We start from the raw sequence: 22496 nt of genomic DNA, 5'->3' as shown, positions 1-22496 counted from the left end.
AGCTCACTTCCCTTTTATAAATAGATGTTTGCTTTAAAGATTTCCAGACAAAAGTCACTCTCCCAGAGTTGAGACTGTTTGAGTCTGAGATGTTAATCTCAATAATGGAGAGTGTGGTTCAACACTTTCTGGCAATTGATGCCCAAAGCCCCTGGGCTGGAAGAGAGGGGACATCTAGTGTATATGGGAGGAAATAGAATATCGAGGTGCCTTCAGTTCCCCCAACAGGAGGGGGAAAGAATCATTACAGGAAGGAATGCATTTTTCCTTGGTGGAAGAGTTTGGAAGTTCAGGTCAAAGTCAGAATATTAGAGCAGCTGTTCATATATCACCTAACACAATTTCCTCATGTTATAAGTTTTATAAATGGGGAGGCCAACCTAGTAAGCTTATATGACATAGCTCAGTTTGTATTAGAGCAAGGCTAAGAACTAGTTTCATGATTGGAGTAGAAAGGGCAGCTAAATGTGAGGATAAGGAACAGGCCTGGGATTTCCCTGGCAGTTCAGTGGTTAAGAATGCACACTTCAAAGCAGGGGGCATGGGTTTAATCCCTGGTCAGGGAACTAAGATCCTACAAGTCACATGGCATGGCCAAAAGAAAAAAAAAAAAAAGAATCAGGCCATTCATTCATGGTGATATCTCCCAGCTCCTAGTCCAGTTCCTGACAAGTAGCAGATGCTTCATAAACATTGGTCACAGAACTCACCAGCTGACTGACTTGACTGAATGAATGTATGAGTGATATATTTCTACCTGTGTTCCCAGGAACACTGTCCATTTCAGACTGAGGACTACTATTTCACTGGAGATACTAGAGGGTTTACTCTACTTGCCAAGAGACACTTGACAGAGTAACAGTTTTCTTCCTCTGAGTATTGCTTCCTCTTCGTTGATGAGGACAGGGTAAATGTCAGTCTTCACAGGATGTGTGTGGTCTAGCATGAGAGAGAACTGGCATTTCCTTTGCTGTCATCGTAGATGACAGTGTTAAGAGAGCAGTGATTGGTAGTCAAATGCCTGCTGTGCTGGGCCAGCAGTCTGGAGAGTGGCCACTGCTCCTGTGACTTGGGAGGAGAGACAGTTCCAGGAAATACTCAGTTCGATTGGAGAATTGAAACGGCACCTAAACAGAGCCATTGTTTGACTTTCTTCTTCAGAATCCATGTTTTCACATCTTTTTGATTGTGTCCTGCTCATGCTGCTGCTGCTTACAAGTAAGTCTGGATTTTTGCAGTTGGATAGTACAAGATAAAGATGCAAGGATGATCATTGTAATAAGCAAAAGCTTGGAAGAAACCTAAATATCCACCAGCAGAAGGTGGGTAAAGAAATTGTGATATATCCATGATACAAATAGCAAAGCTGATGAAACATAATGATATGAGATGTCTTTAAATCATAATGTTAATTGAAGAAAGAAAGGAGCAGAAAAATGGATACATTGGACTTGTTTTTGTGTGTGTCACAGGGCAGTGGGAATACATGAATGCTTCTCTGGGAAAGGGAGCTGGGAAATGGAAAAGAGCAGGGTATGGGAGAGTTGTCATATGCTTTTTATACTGCTTTTATAATATGTGTGTATATTTTTATACTGCTTTTTAATATGCGTGTATATTAGTGTGTAGTTAATATAAATTTTAAACTTCAGAACAGCCATACATTAACTTCTTATTCAGCCAAGGGTTTTTATTCATTATGTGACTGGTCCTTCATTAAAAAAATAGGAGAGAGAGTTTTGTGTCAGGATAACTGCCCTGAGTTTGTGAATAGACGACTAGCCTAAATGGGTGAGCTCTTTTCCTGGCTGACAGTGACTCACTGCTGATTATCTGTTTCCATCAGCAGTGCCCTTCAATGTTCACAGGACCAGGCCATGATTCTCTCCTTGGGCACTGGTTCTCAAAGTGAGGTTCTAAGATGAGCCATATTCTGAGCGTGTCCTGGGAACTTGTTAGAAATATAATTCTTGGGCCCCACCCAAGAACTATTGAATGGGGAACTCTAGCAGTTGAGCTCAGCTCTCTCTGTTTGAACAAGGCTTTCTGGTGATTCTGGTGCCCCTTGAGTCTGAGAATCATTGCTATAGTGAACTGTTCTCCAAGCAGGACAGCAGCAGTGGTTTCCTCTTTATTCTGCAAAGCACTGCTTGCAGTTTTCTTGAAGTGGAACAACCTCTCTCACTGCTCTCTTTCCCTCTTTATGCAGGTTCTTTGAAAGGGGCATATGTGTCTCAGGTGGGTCAGAATGCTGATCTGCCCTGCACCTACTCTCCAGCTACCACTGAGAATCTCGTGCCTGTGTGCTGGGGCAAGGGACCCTGCCCTGTGTTTGAATGTTACAGTTTGGTGCTCAGGACTGATGGAAGGAACGTGACCTATCAGACATCCAGCAGATACCTACTAAAGAGGGATTTGCACAAAGGAGACGTGACCTTAACCATCAAGAATGTGACTTTAGCTGACAGTGGGACCTATTGCTGCCGGATCCAATTCCCAGGTCTAATGAATGATCGAAAATCAAACCTGGAGTTGATCATCAAACCAGGTGAGTAGACTTTTGCATACCTCCTTTCTGAATGAGATTTGCCTGTGGATCATATTAAATACACTGACTGATCTCACCTTTGGTCTTCCCAATTACAGCCCTCCAGTTGGGACCCTAAGACCTAAAGTTTAACAGGTCCAACCGTGTTTAATTCCCTCCATCTATTTTGAACCTCATGGCCATAGAATGAAGGAAAGTGCTAGATCAGTGGTCTGAGTACCTGACTGGTCATTGGAATCACCTGGGGAGCCTTTTGACTCCCACAGATGCTTGGGCTCCAGCCCTGAACCAGGGAAATCAGCATTTCTGGAGGTGGATGGAGCCTGAGCATGGGAGTTTTACAAAGTCTACACCCAATGATTCTCCCCCATGTGCAGCCAAGATTGAGAACCACTGGATCTGCATGTGTGGGGAAGAGGGGGCACGTATGCTTTCATGTTTTAATGCTTATAGAGTGTGTACTTAGTGGTTGATGGAGCTAAGTTCAAATTTGACACTGCTTCTTACCAGCTATGTAATCTTGACAAGTTATTTAAACTCTGTGACCTCTTCCTCTATAAAATATAATATTACCTACCCTAGAGGCCACTGGGAGGATTTTATGAGATGTTTTGTGGAATGCATTTACTATGGCTGTAAGTTTTATTGTTAACAATTAGACTGTGATAATAATGATGTAACACACCTCTGTCAGACATTCTGAGTGTCATATACTCTCAACGAAGGTGTTCAGGTAGGTTTGGAAGTTTAGCATGTGTTTCTCTTCTATTGTTGTGTTTACAATTTTTTTTCTGTTGCCACTTTTCTGCTGTCAGAGAAGCCTCATCCTTACATTGGTTTCTGACTTTAGCCAAGGTCACCCCAGCTTGGACTCCATGGAGGGACATCACTACAGCCTTTCCAAGGATGCTCACCACAAAGGGACCGGTCTCAGGTAATTACACATGGTGTATAGGAGGAAACCTTTAGTTGGTTTCAGAGTTCAGAAGATTTAGAATATGGGGAAAATATGAGAAAATAGTTTGAGTGGAGGCACGAATATTTCTGTGCACCCAAGACAGTGACAGGTGTAAGGAAGGGGTGAAGGTAAATTTATGCTGGAAAAAAAGAGCCCCAGGCTAGGATTCTGAATTAGTCATGAGTATCCCTCTACCTGAGGAGAAGGCAATGGCACCCCACTCCAGTACTCTTGCCTGGAAAATCCCATGGACAGAGGAGCCTGGAATGCAGTCCATGGGGTTGCTGAGGGTCGGACATGACTGAGCGACTTCACTTTCTCTTTTCACTTTCATGCATTGGAGAAGGAAATGGCAACCAACTCCGGTGTTCTTGCCTGGAGAATCCCAGGGACGGGGGAGCCTGGTGGGCTGCTGTCTATGGGTTCACACAGAGTCAGACACGACTGAAGCCACTTAGCATAGCATAGCATACCCTCTACCTGAGCAAAAGCCTTTCACTTCTCCTGATAGCAGCTTCCTCTTCTGTCTGAGGAATGAGTTCAGAGACTTGGATTTCACCACCCAATAATTCCCAACTCCTGAAAAAGATTTTTGATGAGCTTCATATTTTGCCAAACAAGGGAAAAAAAGATTTCTACTATTGACATCCCCATGTTAAAAAAAAAAAAAGAGGATACTCTTACATAAGTTTAATGAAAAACTCATTATGTTTCCTTATTATTTTCTGATTTACTCCTGTACTGATGATGTTTTGTCATGTATTGGCCCCAGTCCATGTTTGGGATAATTTGGATTAGGCTATTTCAAGAGTTCCTTCTAACTGGAATAAAGTCCATCATCTTCCTCAGATTCTGACCTCAGAAGGAGCAGCTAAAACCTTCAAGTAGTTCAACAAGTATTTTCCACAGTGCTCTAGAAAGAAGATAAGGTTGACAGAGCAGACCTCAAGTCACATTGATCAGGGAGGAGTTCTGGTCTCTCTAAACTCTCCAAAGCATAGTCTTTGATTCAGTAAAATGAGGTGGTTGTTGTTTAGTTGCTAAGTCATGTTTGCCTCTTTTGTGACCACATGGACTGTAGCCCATCAAGCTCCTATCCATGAGATTTCCCAAGCAAGAATACTAGAGTGGGCTGCTGTTTCCTTCTCCAGGGGATCTTCCAGACCCAGAAATTGAACTCGTATATTCTGAATTGGTAGGTGGATTCTTTACCACTGAGCAACCAGGAAAGCCCTAAAATTTAATAATAGGTAAATTCCAATCCTAATCTATTAAATCTCTCAGATTTAAATAAGGAAGTGTGTCTAAAGTGCTTAGCCCAGAGTCTGATCATGGTACATACTCAGTACATGTTAGTTATTGTCATTTTCAGTAAGATCTAGAGGCAGAATGAGGTTGCAGTTAAGTATTTGTTCAGTGATGGGCTTCCCAAGGTGACTCTGTGGGTAAAGAACCTGACTGAAATGCAGGAGACACAAGAGATGAAGGTTCAATCCCTGAGTCAGGAAGATCCCCTGGAAAAGGACATGGCAACCCGCTTCAGTATTCTTGCCTGGAGAATCCCATGGACATAGGAGCCTGGCAGGCTATGGTCCATACGGTTGCAAAGAGTTGGACATGACTGAAACAAGTGAGCACAGCACAGTGCTTCAGTGATAGAATGGGTTCTAATGTCAGCTTTTTGTGTTAGTTTTATAAACTCAGTTTTGTTGCTCAAACTCTGTGAGGCTCAATTTCCTTACCTCTATAATGAGGCTAATTTCCAGTGCCTGTGTCATAAGACTATTGTGAAGATTGATGTGATGACATATGTAAAGCACTAAGCATAATGCGTAATGCCCTGCCCAGACAAAGCACTCAAATATTAGTTATTTTAAATACTAATGTCAGTTCTCTAGAGGTTGAATCTTTTTATTGGTTCTTTAGTCACTGGGTACCAAGATCTCTCATGCAATTTGTAAGGAAGTTAAATATGGTGGAAACAGATGATCACCCACATAGTGAGCTAATCAAATCATACCAAGTGTTTATCATATGTCATTGTTATGTTTTAAAGAATTCCACGACTGTAGACCTTGAAGGGGATGGTGGGAGTCCCACTTACCCATCATGGGTTTCAGTGCTCTTTACAATGTCACGCCCCAGTGGACATTTGCTGTGTGACCACACACCTTCCCAGATAGAGAAATAGCTTCCTCACAAGGCAGTGCACGTTTTTTGAGGTGTCTGTACCATAACCAGAAGTGGCCTTCACTTCAGGTTTTACTTGTTTGTTCCTTCCCTTTAGGGCAACAGAATGGGGCCATCTTTTGTACCTGGGAATATAGGGAGAGTGCCTACAATCTCTGAGCTTTTCAAAGGCCTGAGAAAATACTTAAACAAAAAAAGGCAATGGCTCCAAACTACGGAAATAAAAGGAAAAGTTGAAATTAACTAGTATTTAATTAGTTAATTAATTAGTATTTAATGGTATGACTATAATACGTAACATTATACCAGTTAATTACCTGCAAGTCAGCTTGTGTGTAGTTGTACACACCGTTTCTTTAACGTGGAATGTGGGTACATACGCTTGCTATGAAGTGGAGAGGAGCCTTTACAAGTAAGAGTTCCAAGGGTCTTTGAGGTTCCTAAACCAGCTTTGAACATCGGACAAATGAAATCTCTCCTCCACCTGAAGAAAGCAGGACTGGATCACGGATGAATCCTTAGCTCTGGAAGTAGACTTGATTTGAATCTCGGGGTCTCCAGTTAATAGCTATGTGATCTTGGACAAAATACCTCTCTGAGACTTCTTCATTTGAAAAATGGGAAAATAATAGTACTTTGCACACAGTGACTACAGCCATGGAATTAAAAGATGCTTGGTTCTTCAAAGAAAAGCAATGGCAGCTCTAGACAGTGTATTAAAAAGCAGAGACATCACTTTGCTGACAAAGGTCCGTGTGGTCAAAATGGTTTTTCCAGTAGTCATGTATGGATGTGAGAGTTGGACCAGGCAGAAGGCTGAGCGCTGAAGAACTGATGCTTTCAAACTGTAGTGTTGGAGAAGACTCGAGAATCCTTTGGACAGCAAGGAAATCAAACCAGTCAATCCTAAAGGAAATCAACCCTGCATATTCATTGGAAAGACTGGTGCTGAAGCTGAAGTTCTAATATTTTTGCCACCTGAAGTGAAGAGCTGACTCACTGGAAAGACCCTGATGTTAGAAAATATCGAGGACAAGAGAAGGGGTTACAGAGGATGAGATGGTTGGATAGCATCACTTACTCAATGGACATGAGTTTGAGCAATCTCACAGAGATAGTAAAGGACGGGGAGCCTGACATGCTGTAGTTCATGGGGTTGCAGAGTCAGACATGACTTAGTGACTGAACAAGAACAATGGTGGTGAAGATGAAAAGATATTGTGCATGTAGAGTGCTAAGCACTCTGTCAGGCACATAAAACATGCTAGATGGTAAATATTAAGTTTGTATACTTTTAAGACCATCAACCTGCTCCGCCAGTCTTGGGTCCTCTAGGAAACACACTGTAACATCCTCCATCTGTCCCACCCATCTTGGTTGATGTCAATCTATGTGAAAATAAGCTGTGATAACCCAATAGGGCTTTAGTTGATTGATCATTTTCACTGTAAGATGAAGTTAAAAAAAAAAGTTAGAAGTCAGACAGTCTTATCATTTAAGCCAAGAAAAGTAATTGTATGGAAGCAGAAACTAGATTTACACTAGAAAATATTGTATGTGTAGTTTACTTAGTAGTTCCACCAGTGTGGTTTTAAAATTCCTTTTCGTAAAGGAGCAAAGGTAAATGGGAGATAACGTCTTTCCTTTTCTTAAAATATAAACAAACAAGACTTTAGGCTGCTGCTAAGTCACTTCAGTCGTGTCTGACTCTGTGCGACCCCATAGACGGCAGCCCACCAGACTCCCCTGTACCTAGGATTCTCCAGGCAAGAACACTGGAGTGGGTTGCCATTTCCTTCTCCAATGCATGAAAGTGAAAAGTGAAAGTGAAGTCGCTCAGTCGTGTCTGACCCTCAGCAACCCCATGGACTGCAGCCTTCCAGGCTCCTCCATCCATGGGATTTTCCAGGCAAGAGTACTGGAGTGGGGTGCCATTGCCTTCTCCAACTTCAGGCTGAGAATATGCTTTTATAATGTTAAAATCAGAGTCTGTATGCCAGGAGTTTAGCATTAAAAGGCTTAGACTTTGAAGCTTCCAGAAAGTGATCATGGCATTTAGGAAGTTTCAGAGCCTCTGACTCAACCAGAAAAATGAGTTTGCATCCTTACTCTTCCCAAGGCTGACGATTTATTGGTTTGTAAAATGCATTGTTTATGAGATAAGGGCCTGGCCCATCTTGTTCACTGTTCTGTCCTCTGTGCCTGGCATAGAGTGGGGATGTAATATATGTTCATTGAATGGATAGGCAGATAAATAAATAAATGCCTAAAAAGGAAAGAAAGTGATCTGGGATCTGGGCAGCATGATGAGCTTAGTAATCACAGTGCTGAGGTGAGCATTGTTGGAGGCAGCATAGTTAAGTGTGTACTTAAGGCCACGCAGACCTAAATTGGAAGGCCATTTCTGTTATTCGCTAAGCTGTATGACCTTGGGTAAGTCATTTAGCTTCCTAATTCTCAGCTTCTTCGTCTGTGCAATGGGACAGATACTCCCTACTGTAAGATAGTTGTTTTGAGTGTTAAATGAGATATACTTCCTTGAAGAATTTAACACAATGCCTATTCATAGTAAATTATAGTTACAGTTATTATTATTTTCATTTTTTAGGGAACAAAATACCCTCTCTCTTAATGTTAAACGGTTTTGAGAAAATCAACTTTCCTTACCTTTCAGAGTCTAATCATGCCACATCTTTATACATTCATTTGTTGATGGACATCTATACAATGGAATATTACTTAGTTATAAAAATGAAATAATGCCATTTGCAGCAACATGGGTGGACTTTGAGATTATCATACTAAGTGAAGTGAGCCAGACAGAGAAAGGCAAATGTCGTATCATATTGCATATATACATATGAATTTACCTACAAAACAGAAATAGACTCATAGACATAGGAAACAAACTGATGGCTACCAAAAGGGAAAAGGGTGAAGGAGGGATAAATTAGCAGTTCAGGATTAACATAGAAGAGGCATCCCAGTTGGCCCTGGTGGTAAAGAATCTACCTGCTAATGCATGAGATGCAAGAGATGGGGTCCAACCCCTGGATCAGGAAGATACCCTGGAGTAAGAAATGACAACCCACTCTGGTATTCTTGCCTGGAAAAGTTCCATGAACAGAGAAGCCTGGCAGGCTACAGTCCATGGGGTCTCAAAGAGTTGAACGTGACTGAGCGACTGAGCACACAGATATATACAATAGATAACCAACAAAGATCTACTGTATAGCACAGGGAACTATACTCAGTAAGTTGTAATAACCTGTAAGGGAAAAGAATCTGAAAAAGACTATATATATTCTGAATCACTTTACTGTATACCTGAAACTAACACAACATTGTAAATCAACTATACGTCAATTAAAAAATGAACAAAATAAATATTGAAGAGCAGTCATGTGATCTAAAAAAGTCTAATTATAATGCCTGCTTGTGTATCGTCAATGCTGTTAGAATTTTGCAGACCGTTTTAGGTCCTATGGACACAACAAACTACATATTCAAATATGTCTTCCCAGAAGAAGTCTCCATTTCATAGAACATAGGTAGTTCGGTTTGTTATCTGGGTGAAAAAACGTCATCCTAGAGTTGATTTGTAAGTGTTCAATAAATTCTGTTGGTTTCTCAGTTAATTATTGTAAAGAGTATGAAGTAGAATTAATTTCAAGTAGAATTATAGGCAGCTTAAAAAAAAAACACAACAAACCTCATATAAAAGAGCATTCCTAACTGTTTTGGCTATTTTTCTTCTTTGTGGTAGAGACACGGACACTGAAGACCCTCCATGATAAAAATCAGACAGTAAGTAACTGTGTGTGTGAACTCAGCTCGTGCTCAACTCAAAGAAAAAAAAGTATGGCTTTAGACTTCCTTCCTGTCCACTCTTTCCTTGGGGAAAAATACCTAATCTCCCTTGTCTTTGGGTTCCTTGACTATAACATGTTGCTGATGACAATTGTAATTGCAGAGGCCTGTTGTAAGGATGGAGTGAGATGATGCATATAAAAGTGCCTGGCACATAGTAGGTGTGCCAAAAGGAAGACTCACTAGCATTTTGTTCTTATCCTGAAATTTCACAACTGCATACCACTGTGGAGGGTTCAGACACCCTGCATCTCCTGAGAGTAGTGTTTTTCCTTGTTAACATTTCTACCCTAGTGAGAAAGATTGTTTGTTTGTTTAAATTTATTTATTTATGACAAGACACCAGTCAGGAATATTCTAAGGTAAGAACTTACATTTCTAACCAAAAACAAAGCCGTATTTCAATCAACCACCATTTTAATGTCTCCCACCTTCTCAGAATGCAAGGGAAAACCACTAGAAAACAATCTGATAGCAGTGACTGGGAAATTGTTTGAGGACATACCCGGGAGTCTGCATTCATTTGACACAGTCTGACTCACTCTCAAGTATTTTGTGTTTGTCCTGCGGTCTTTGCAATCCAGGACTGCCTTTTAAATACCTCTTTGTGCCACACTGCTCAGGGCGCATTTGCACAGTGCACTTGCAGTAAATGTGGGTTGAATAAATGGAGGACTTAATTGCTTAATGTTGTTTTGAAAGTGTTCACTGTTGCTCTTTTTAAAGGGGGAACATGAACTGAAAGTTTAGAAACAGGATGCAGAGCAATAGCAATAAAAGCTACCACTGATTGAACATTTACCTGTACCAGGCTCTGTGCCAAGCATTTTCTGGTTTTTGTCACTTAATTTTCCTGATAACTTTACAAATGACTCTGCTCTTTGGTGACAGAACTGGGATTTGAACCCAAGACTGTCAGGCTGCAAATTCCTAGCTTTTAAATCACTATCTTTCTGTGGAAATTGGGGTTTCATGGTACAACACCAAATTTAGACCTCTCTGAAACTCCCTGGAAACATGAGGGAATCTTATATAAATAGGGTTCCACTTTAATGTTCATTTTTGTTGGGGAAATTGGGAGTCCATTTACTAAGGCTACTTCTCCACCCATAGCACAGACAAGCATATCTTATTCTCTTGCTAAGTCCAAAACTTGAGCCAATCTTTTTCTTTGGGTGGTTTGAAGTTTGTCTAGAAGGGAACAGATTGTGAGTCATTTCAAGGTCCCTGCATTCCTGGGACACTGTGAAAGGGTTGTTCTCATGCATAAGTCATGAGATTACCTGGGCAGACAATGGGTTTCTGGCCATTTGCTGTAATTCTGTTTGCGTTTCCATAGGAAATATCCACACTGGCTATTGAGTTACAAGACATGGGTGCCACCACCAGAACAGGCCTCTACATAGGAGCAGGAGTCTTTGCTGGGCTGGCTCTGATTCTCATCTCTGGTGGTCTAATTCTCAAATGTAAGTCATCTGATGGTGCTTCTCTCTCCCTCTGATAAGGAACTGTTAATATAGGAACCAACCCAAACCTAGACATTATAATTATTAGGTTATATTTATTAGAATCAATACTCTTTCAGTTCAGTTCAGTTCAGTTCAGTCGCTCAGTCGTGTCCAACTCTTTGCGACCCCATGAATCGCAGCACACCGGGCCTCCCTGTCCATCACCAACTCCCGGTGTTCACTTAGATTCACGTCCATCAAGTCAGTGATGCCATCCAGCCATCTCATCCTCTGTCGTCCCCTTCTCCCTCCCCAATCCTTCCCAGCATCAGAGTCTTTTCCAATGAGTCAACTCTTCGCATGAGGTGGCCAAAGTACTGGAGTTTCAGCTTTAGCATCATTCCTTCCAAAGAAATCCCAGGGCTGATCTCCTTCAGAATGGACTGGTTGGATCTCCTTGCAGTCCAAGGGACTGTCAAGAGTCTTCTCCAACACCACAGTTCAAAAGCATCAATTCTTCGGCACTCAGCTTTCTTCACAGTTCAATTCTCACATCTATACATGACCACTGGAAAAACCATAGCCTTGACTAGACGGACCTTTGTTGGCAAAGTAATGTCTCTGCTTTTCAATATGCTATCTAGATTGGACATAACTTTCCTTCCAAGGAATACTCCTTAGTCCTTTCAAATCACAGGATTAATAATAGCTTTTTTTTATTCAGTGCTTACCGTGTAACAAGCATGTTTTTATATTTATTATCGTCACCATCTTATAAGGTAGGTAGACTGTTATCCCCATTTTTTTACAGCAGAGGAGAGTAACACTTAGAGACGGTAAACTTTCAAGGTTTTCTCAAGGTTTCAGAATCGGTAAGTGGCAAAGCTGGAATTCAGATTCAAGCAGGTTGATTCTAGTATCTATTTTCTTATTTTTAAAGAGCATAAATATTTTAAATTCATGAATTAGCAATCACTTCCTTCTATGCATTTTCTATGTTATGTATCTCTTACGGGTGGTTCTTTAAAGAGGGGCAGCAGGTTCCTTTAACACTGAGTCATGGTCAAGGTTGCAGCATTTGTAATTTTCCTCCATTGTGGCACTCAGCAAACTTTTTACTTCTAAGTTGCTTATGTTTATTTAAAAAAAATAAGTATAATTTATATGTGATACACTGTCTATGTAAAATGTGTCCAACTTAATGAATTTTTGTAGATGATTTCACTCAGGAAACCATCACCACAATCAATGACCAAACACTTCCATCACTCTGAAAGCCTCACATACTTTAATAATTGTGATATATTCTCTTCTCTTTGGGGCAGAGGCCAAGGCCTTATACCTCTATTGTTTTAGTAGCCTTTCTTACTCATCTGTAAACATAGACTGTGTGTAGCATTACAAACCATTCCGAAATTTCCCAGGACTGAAGCGGGGTGGGGGGTCCGAATATCTGGGTTTTCAGTGCTAAAACTGGGACAGTCCAGGGAAAACTGGGATGAGCTGCTCATCCTGTGTGGCTTAAAGCTTCCAAGTGCTTTATGTGCATTAAATGCTCATAATTACCCTGTAGAAAAAGGTACTATATTGTTCTCATTTACCAGTTGGAGAGCCATTGTGTTGAAAAGTTAAGTAACTTTTACTCCAACGTGACACTGTTGATTGATAGAGGATTTGAAACCAGGGCTATCCTGCTTACCTTTTTGTTATTCTGCCATTAATGGTAAATGAATTGTTCAGAGGAAGAAGCTACTCACTCCCACTTACCCGAGTTTATGGAGAGGTAGCAGTGGAGTTTGGGAATTGACCACATGAATATGGAATCTACAGGCTGATAAGGAGTAATGATAACACCCACTTTTTGTGTTCTGCCAAGGCCTGGATATTGGGGACTATTATGGTTTGGGTAAAAGAGTGTGGAAAGAGGTTGATGAGGAGTAGGAGAAGTCATGTTTTGTACACACATATGATTACTGCCAAAATGGTATGGGGAGGGAGTAGGGGGGGGGGCGGTTCAGGATGGGGAACACGTGTACACCCGTGGCGGATTCATGTTGATGTATGGCAAAACCAATACAATATTGTAGAGTAATTAGCCTCCAATTAAAATAAATAAATTTATATATATATAAAAAAAACATGACTAAGTAGAAGGATAGATGGGAAAGTTGTGTACAATTTGCAGTCTTTTCCTTAGAAGCTGCTAGAGAAAATCACACAACGAGGGTAACAGGTTTTTAATCATGACATCAAAGCCATAAATTGGCACTCAGAAATGTGCAGCAATCTTGTTTCTTCCTAGTGCAGTGTCTGAGATGAGCATCACATATTTCACTGCTTCTCAAACCTCCCTCCCTTCTCACTGCACTAATGAAGTATTAAAAGCCTGTTTCAACTACTTTGGCATAGCCATGACTTCCTTTGATTGCTTTCTCCAAAATCATCTCTTTCGCCATTCCTATTTATGCTTTTTTTATTAGTGTAAAAATAAGATCTAGTTCACACATTTCTCTCCAGCCACTCCCATTTCTCTCCTCTCCTTCACAGGCATATTTCAGATGAGTTATTCCTACATTTCATTCCTCTGTACTCTTCAAACACCCCCAGCCCCATTTAGCTTCTACACCTGAATTGCCATGGAAGTAGTTTTAGTTCAAGCTCAGTGATCTCCATTTTGATAAACCCTGTAGATACCTCTGTTTTCATTGCAGTACATCCATCTTTCAGTAATATTCAACTAAGTTGACCCTGGAATGGGTGAATTTAACTCAGATGACCATTATATCTACTACTGTGGTCAGGAATCCCTCAGAAGAAATGGAGTAGCCATCATGGTCAACAAAAGAGTCCGAAATGCAGTACTTGGATGCAATCTCAAAAATGACAGAATGATCTCTGTTCATTTCCAAGGCAAACCATTCAATATCATGGTAATCCAAGTCTATATCCCAAGCAGTAACACTGAAGAAGCTGAAGCTGAATGGTTCTATGAAGACCTACAAGACCTTTTAGAACTAACACCCAAAAAAGATGTCCTTTTCATTATAGGGGACTGGAATGCAAAAGTAGGAAGTCAAGAAACACCTGGAGTAACAGGCAAATTTGGCCTTGGAATACGGAATGAAGGAGGGAAAAGACTAATAGAGTTTTCCCAAGAAAATGCACTGGTCATAGCAAACACCCTCTTCCAACAACACAAGAGAAGACTCTACACATGGGCATCACCAGATGGTCAACCCTGAAATCTGACTGATTATATTCTTTGCAGCCAAAGATGGAGAAGCTCTATACAGTCAACAAAAACAAGACCAGGAGCTGACTGTGGCTCAGATCATGAACTCCTTATTGCCCAGTTCAGACTTAAATTGAAGAAAGTAGGGAAAACCACTAGACCATTCAGGTATGACCTAAATCAAATCCCTTATGATTATACAGTGGAAGTGAGAAATAGATTTAAGGGCCTAGATCTGATAGATAGAGTGCCTGATGAACTATGGACTGAGGTTCGTGGCATTGTACAGGAGACAGGGATCAAGACCATCCCCAGGGAAAAGAAATGCAGAAAAGCAAAATGGCTGTCTGAGGAGGCCTTACAAATAGCTGTGAAAAGAAGAGAAGCAAAAAGCAAAGGAGAAAAGGAAAGATATAAGCAACTGAATGCAGAGTTCCAACAAATAGCAAGGAGAGAGAAGAAAGCCTTCTTCAGTGATCAATGCAAAGAAATAGAGGAAAACAACAGAATGGGAAAGACTATAGATCTCTTCAAGATAATGAGAGATACCAAGGGAACATTTCAAGCAAAGATGGGCTCGATATAGGACAGAAATGATATGGACCTAACAGCAGCAGAAGATATTAAGAAGAGATGGCAAGAATACACAGAAAAACTGTACAAAAAAGATCTTCATGACCCACATAATCACGATGGTGTGATCACTGACCTGGAGGCAGACATCCTGGAATGTGAAGTCAAGTGGGCCTTAGAAAGCATCACTACGAACAAAGCTAGTGGAGGTGATGGAATTCCAGTTGAGCTGTTTCAAACCCTGAAAGATGATGCTGTGAAAGTGCTGCACTCAGTATGCCAGCAAATTTGGAAAACTCAGCAGTGGCCACAGGACTGGAAAAGGTCAGTTTTCATTCCAATCCCAAACAAAGGCAATGCCAAAGAATGCTCAAACTACCGCACAATTGCACTCATCTCACATGCTAGTAAAGTAATGCTCAAAATTCTCCGGAGAAGGCAATGGCACCCCACTCCAGTACTTTTGCCTGGAAAATCCCATGGACAGAGGAGCCTGGTAGGCTGTACTCCATGGGGTCGCTATAGTCCGACACTACTGAGCAACTTCACTTTCATTTTTCACTTTCTTGCATTGGAGAAGGAAATGGCAACCCACTCCAGTGTTCTTGCTTGGAGAATCCCAGGGACAGGGAAGCCTGGTGGGCTGCCGTCTATGGGGTCGCACAGAGTCAGACACGACTGACGCGACTTAGCAGCAGCAGCAGCAAAATTCTCCAAGCCAGGCTTCAGCAATATGTGAACCGTGAACTTCCTGATGTTCAAGCTGGTTTTAGAAAAGGCAGAGGAACCAGAGATCAAATTGCCAATATCTGCTGGATCATGGAAAAAGCAAGAGAGTTCCAGAAAAACATCGATTTCTGCTTTATTGACTATGCCAAAGCCTTTGTGTGGATCACAATAAACTGGAAAATTCTGAAAGAGATGGGAATACCAGACCACCTGACCTGCCTCTTGAGAAATCTGTATGCAGATCAAGAAGCAACAGTTAGAACTGGACATGGAACAAGAGAGTTTCCAAATAGGAAATGAAGTATGTCTAGGCTGTATATTGTCACCCTGCTTATTTACCTTATATGCAGAGTACATTATGAGAAACGCTGGACTGGAAGAAGCACAAGCTGGAATCAAGATTGCCAGGAGAAATATCAATAACCTCAGATTTGCAGATGACACCACCCTTATGGCAGAAAGTGAAGAGGAACTCAAAAGTCTCTTGATGAAAATGAAAGTAGAGAGTGAAAAAGTTGGCTTAAAGCTCAACATTCAGAAAACGAAGGTCATGGCATCTGGTCCCACCACTTCATGGGAAATAGATGGGGAAACAGTGGAAACAGTGTCAGACTTTATCTTTCTGGGCTCCAAAATCACTGCAGATGGTGACTGCAGCCATGAAATTAAAAGACGCTTACTCCTTGGAAGGAAAATTATAACCAACCTAGATAGCATATTGAAAAACAGAGACATTACTTTTCCAACAAAGGTCCGTCTAGTCAAGGCTATGTTTTTTCCTGTGGTCCTGTATGGATGTGAGAGTTGGACTGTGAAGAAGGCTGAGCACCAAAGAATTGATGCTTTTGAACTGTGGTGTTGGAGAAGACTCTTGAGAGTCCCTTGGACTGCAAGGAGATCCAACCAGTCCATTCTGAAGGAGATCAGTCCTGGGATTTCTTTGGAAGGAATGATGCTAAAGCTGAAACTCCAGTACTTTGGCCACCTCATACGATGAATTGACTCATTGGAAAAGATTCTGATGCTGGGAGGGATTGGGGGCAAGAGGAGAAGGGGACGCCAGAGGATGAGATGGCTGGATGGCATCACTGACTGGATGGATGTGAGTCTGAGTGAACTCCAGGAGTTGGTGATGGACAGGGAGGCCTGGTGTGCTGAGATTAATGGGGTCGCAAAGAGTCAGACACAACTGAGCGACTGAACTGAACTGAACTGAAGTTGACCCTCACTCATTCCAAAAGTCTTCCTTCTCTGGACTTCTGAAACACCACTCTCACTTTGGCCACTCCTTTTCAGTCATTTTTATAATTTTCTCTTTTTCAGTATGATCTTTAGGTGTTGAGATTCCCCAGAGCTGGTGTTTTTCTTCTCTCCATACCCTCTGGATGATGATAACCTGTATTTCCGTAGACTTAAATGTCATCCTTAGTTTCTGTCTTTAGCACTCAAGGGTGTTGGTACTGACTGTCCAGCTGTTCAGGTGTTATCTCCACTTATTTGTCTCCCACCTTACTGCATCCAAAAAGGAGCTCTGGAGTCTATATCCCACCTTTTTAAAATCCTACCCGCTCCCCCCCCGGCCCCTGCTGCCGCCCCAGGTCTTCATCATAGTGTTTCCCTACCATCCAACTGGTTGCCTGAGCTAGAAGCCCTCCTTGAATTCTCTCCTTCTTCACTCCTAACACACAATCCCAACTACACACAATCCAGCTTCACTTCCTGCACTTTCCCCAAAACATATCTAAAATCCATTCATGATTCTGTGCCTCTCTGTCATCACCTTACTCTGAGGCAGTTCATGCCTTACCTTCTCTTTTTTCATACCTCCTTTTAGTTCATTCTCCACATAGCAACCAAAGTGATTTTCTTGAAACCCAGTTATATCATATTTCTGGCCTTCAATTATTTCTTATGTCTTAGGATAAAACCCAAGCTCCTGATTATGACTTCAAGGGTCCTATGGTATCTAGCCCAGCCTCCATTTCAGATCTTACCTTGTGCCACTCTTTTATTCCAGTCATGCTTTCAGTTTCAGCCACTTATCACCATCTTTACCAGGGCTTTACTTGATCCAGATGCTCACCCTGGTTCTTCATTTGGCTGACTCATTCTCTTCTTTCAGAACTGAGCTTAAAGATCATCTTCAGTTCAGTTCAGTCACTCAGTCTTGTCCGACTCTTTGTGACCCCATGAATTGCAGCATGTCAGGCCTCCCTGTCCATCACCAACTCATAGCCATTGAGTCGCTATGCCATCCAGCCATCTCATCCTCCGTCGTCCCCTTCTCCTCCTGCCCTCAATCCCTCCCAGCATCAGAGTCTTTTCCAGTGAGTCAACACCTTGCATGAGGTGGCCAAAGTATTGGAGTTTCAGCTTTAGTATCAGTCCTTCCAAAGAACACATAGGACCAATCTCCTTTAGAATGGACTGGTTGGATCTCCTTGCAGTCCAAGGGACTCTCAAGAGTCTTCTCCAAGACCACAGTTCAAAAGCATCAATTCCTCCGCACTCAGCTTTCTTCACAGTCCAACCCTCACATCCATACATGAACACTGGATAACTATTGCCTTGACTAGACAGAACTTTGTTGGCAAAGGAATGTCTCTGCTTTTGAATATGCTATCTCAGTTGAGTTCAGTTGCTCAGTCATGCCTGACTCTTTGTGACCCCATGAATCGCAGCACACCAGGCCTCCCTGTCCATCACCAACTCCCGGAGTTCAACCAGACTCACGTCCATCGAGTCAGTGATGCCATCCAGCCATCTCATCCTCTGGCGTCCCCTTCTCCTCCTGCCCTCAATCCCTCCCAGCATCAGACTCTTTTCCAGTGAGTCAACTCTTCGCATGAGGTGACCAAAGTACTGGAGTTTCAGCTTTAGCATCATTCCTTCCAAAGAAATCCCAGGACTGATCTCCTTCAGAATGGACTGGTTGGATCTCCTTGCAGTCCAAGGGACTCTCAAGAGTCTTCTCCAACACCACAGTTCAAAAGCATCAATTCTTTGGTGCTCAGTCTTCTTCACAGTCCAACTCTCACATCCATACACAACCGCAGGGAAACCATAGCCTTGACTAGAGGAATCTTTGTGGCAAAGTAATGTCTCTGCTTTTGAATATGCTATCTAGGTTGGTCATAACTTTCCTTCCAAAGATCATCTTAGTGGTATGTATCTGTTCATTCCATACTCCTAATTCATCTCTGCTCCCCTCTCCCCTTTGGCAACCATAAGTTTGTTTTCTATGTCTGTGAGTCTGTTTCTGTTTTGTAAATAAAGCTATTTGTAATGTTTTTAGCTTTCATATGTAAATGATATGATGTTTGTCTTTCTCTGTCTTATTTCACTCGGTATGATAATCTCTAGGTTAATCTATTTTGCTGCAGTACTTTTCTTTCTATCACATCAAGTTTGAAATTATTTTATTTTTTCTATTTCTTATTTTTTTTTTTTCTTAAATGCCTCCCCACTGGAAGACAAGCTTAATGATGTCAGGGCTCATAATTCATTTTTTTGTGTCCCTGGTGCTTTAGCATACTAGCAGATATGTAGTAGGCACTCCCTATATTTGTTAAATATGAAAATACATCTTTATTACTTTCTACCACAGTTTAGGTAATATACCAAGACACACATCAGTGGTTTGATGTAATTAAATCTTAACCAGTAGACCAGATTTCCCTAAACAATCTTTTCTTCCCATTAGCCCTTTTTGTTTTTTATCTCATTTATTTTATTAAAGCATTTTAAATGGACTTTCATTTTCCTTTCTACTTAGGGTATTCTGATAGAAAAGAGAAGATACAAAATTCAAGGTAAGAATCATGAGTAGGGTAGGAGAAGGTGGGGATCTTGGGTGAGCCTTCAGCTGATTGAACACCTACTCCACCCAGGCTCTAGGTGGCCGCTGGTTACAGAAGTGAATGAGAAGCTCAGGTCTACTCTCAGAGCTTTTCATAACTCAGCCTGGTTCTTCTGAACTCTGATTACCTGTTAGAATCACCTAGGGCACTTAAACATATTTGTCTATCCCAGAGCAAATACGTTAGAATCTTTGGGGATGAGGTCTCAGCATAGTGAAAAAGTGAAAGAGTTAGTTGCTCAGTTGTGTCTGACTCTTTGTGACCCCATGAACTGTAGCCTGCCAGGCTCCTCTGTGCATGGAATTCTCCAGGAAGGAATACTGGAGTGGGTGGCCATTCCCTTCTCCAGAGGATCTTCCCAACTCAGGGATCAAACTCGGGTCTCTTGCATTGAAGGTGGATTCTTCACTATCTGAGCCACCAGGGAAGCCCCTATTGTTCTAAAAACTTTCTAGGTAATTGTAATGTTCAAACAGAGTTGAAAACTGCTTGTCTGTCATATTGAAGAATTAGTCTCCATTCCTAATTACACTACACTACACACGCACAAAGATTACATAATTTTACTGGGTTTCTGTGACATTTGGGACATGGGCAGAATGAAATGTATTTTAAGAAAAAAATGATTCTGTCCACTGAATACTATCTGAACCACTAATAATTTTAGACTAAGTCTAGGTGGTGCTATTGGAGAAGGGAATGGCAACCCACTCCAGTGTTCTTGCCTGGAGAATCCCAGGGATGGGGGAGCCTGGTGGGCTGCTGTCTACGGGGTCGCACAGAGTCGGACACGACTGAAGCGACTTAGCAGCAGTAGGTGGTGCTAGTGGTGAAGAACCTGCCTGCCAGTGCAGGAGACATAAGAGATGCAGATTCACTCCGTGGGTCGGGAAGATCCCCTGGAAGAGGGCTTTGCAACCCACTCTTGCCTGGAGAATCCCATGGACAGAGGAGCCTGGAAGACTACAGTCCCTAGGATCATAAAGAGTTGGACACGACTGAAGTGACTTAGCATTCACACACACTAGATGATATAGTTATGAAGACAAAATAGTCTGCAGTAAAAAGTCAAATAAGACCAAATAGAACACTTAATCATCATGGTTCTATATGATCTATAACCAGCATTTATTAGAGCTGAAACCTGAAATGTTGTGATATCAATAGGTAATATTTACATTTATGAGTACTACTGCTGCTGCTGCTGCTGCTAAGTCACTTCAGTCGTGTCCGACTCTGTGTGACCCCATAGACAGCAGCCCACCATGCTCCGCCATCCCTGGCATTCTTTATGAAATTATTGGGTTAATGTTTTATCTCTACCTATAAATGTAAACTCCATAGAAAATTAGGAACTTATCAGCCACATTAACAACTGTATCCCCTAGTGCACACCTGATTCTTAGTACACACTTCATAAATATCTGAGGATTGCATGGACAAATGTTCCTTACAGCAGCCCTGTGAGAGAAGAGTACTTATTCCCATTGTATGGGTGAAGACCCTAACACCCTGAGTTTACTAATATACAGCCTCCAGGAGCTTTTTGTGTTTTGTTCACTGTTGTATCTCTTGATGCATGGGCTCAGTGTGTAACACACTAAATAGTTCTTTAATGAATAAATGGAAAAGGCAAATCTGACTCAGCCTAGATCATATGGATGGTAAGCAACAGAGGTAGAATTCAAACTCAAGTCTCACTGGATCCATAACACATTCCTTTTACTTTTTGGAATTGTTTAAACCCACATAATAATTGAAATAACAGTGCAATTTGAGCATGTTATTTGATATTTGTCACATTTACTTTGTTTCTCTCTTTACGTATACAATTTTGTTTTTGTCTGAACCATTTGTACAGGTGTTTCAGACATCTTGACACTTCACATAAACACTTCAGTCTGCACTTCCTCAGAATAAGTATATTCTCTTAGATAACACAATTCCACTTTTATACCTAAGAAATTTCAGATTAATTTGAATTTGTACAGAGTATTCCCCAAATTATTTCATTGCTATTTTATGTTTTCCCTTCCTAGTCAGGACCTGATCAAGGATCGTATACTGCCTTGGTTGCTAACTCTTCAGCAAAGCCCGTTCTCTCAATTCTATTACATGTTGTCCAGAAAGTGCTTAACTCAACTACAATACTTTATTTCCACAGCCTCATCACTTTGGCCAACCTTTCTCCTTCAGGGTTGGCAAATATAGCAGCAGAGGGGATGCACCCAGTGGAAAACATCTATATCATTGAGGAAAATGTATATGAAGAGGAGGATCCATATGAGTGTTACTGCTCCGTCAACAGTGGGCAGCAATCCTAACAACCTCTGGGCTGCTGTCACCTTTCAACGCCACCAGATTCAACCACTTCATCTAGGGGCTTGGTGTTGTCTTCTTTGAAGACATGAGATGGCTCAGCTGACTGATTTGAGAAATTCTGCCCTTGGCCACCGAGCTGAGTTTTTCCATATTTTAAAGATAACTAGCTCACTCGAGGATTGAGCTGGAACCTGTGTGGTAATACACAGGCACTATATTGCCTCTGAGTTCCATCCACCCAACTCAGAGACTGCTAATTGGGACATTAGAGCTCCATTGGGCTTTTATAGAGAGTAAGTATTCTTAATATGGGATCTCTGGAATTCTAGATATTCGATTACATGGTGTGTCCATGAAACTCTTGAAAATACAGGGGAAATTATGTGCTGAGATATATGTGTGTCTTTTTCAATACAGGAAGTCTAAAGGGTCACTGATTCTCAAAGAGCTCTGTGATCCATAGAAGGGGTTAGGAAACTACTGGAGTAGGACTAGATGGTCTTGATTCCCTCAAAGCCTCAAGGTTTATACTTCTTTGAATGTTGACTCTGCAACAGTAAGTGCCAATGCACAGCTCTCCTTGGCCTCAGTTAAGAAGATGGGCCAGCAAGGCCTGTGGTGTGGCAGATGCTCCTGGAGAAAAAGGAAGTACGCTCAGTGTGCATTGACTAGTTTTGCTTGGGGTGTACTCAAAGGGAAAGATCTCTAACTGACTTGTCATTCATGGAGAGAAATGGAGCAGTGTTTTTCATAAAAGAAGAAGCAG

At 41.5% G+C, this 22496-nt stretch overlaps 1 protein-coding gene across 1 annotated transcript; it reads left to right on the top strand.

The window, feature by feature from the left end:
* Positions 1 to 901: 901 nt before the first annotated feature.
* Positions 902 to 22120, top strand: LOC101906312 (hepatitis A virus cellular receptor 2). Its single transcript, XM_005209676.5, has 7 exons — positions 902 to 1218; positions 2210 to 2548; positions 3399 to 3482; positions 9463 to 9503; positions 10906 to 11032; positions 19324 to 19360; positions 21573 to 22120. Exons 1-7 carry the CDS (start codon positions 1167 to 1169, stop codon positions 21730 to 21732), a joined length of 840 nt encoding a protein of 279 aa, XP_005209733.2. The 5' UTR covers positions 902 to 1166; the 3' UTR covers positions 21733 to 22120.
* The last annotated feature ends 376 nt before the right edge of the window (positions 22121 to 22496 follow it).

Source organism: Bos taurus, chromosome 24 (genome assembly GCF_002263795.3).
Source record: "Bos taurus isolate L1 Dominette 01449 registration number 42190680 breed Hereford chromosome 24, ARS-UCD2.0, whole genome shotgun sequence".
NCBI classification, from domain to species: domain Eukaryota; kingdom Metazoa; phylum Chordata; class Mammalia; order Artiodactyla; family Bovidae; genus Bos; species Bos taurus.
Note: the sequence above shows the minus strand (reverse complement) of the source record. Positions and strands in the feature narration are given on the sequence as shown.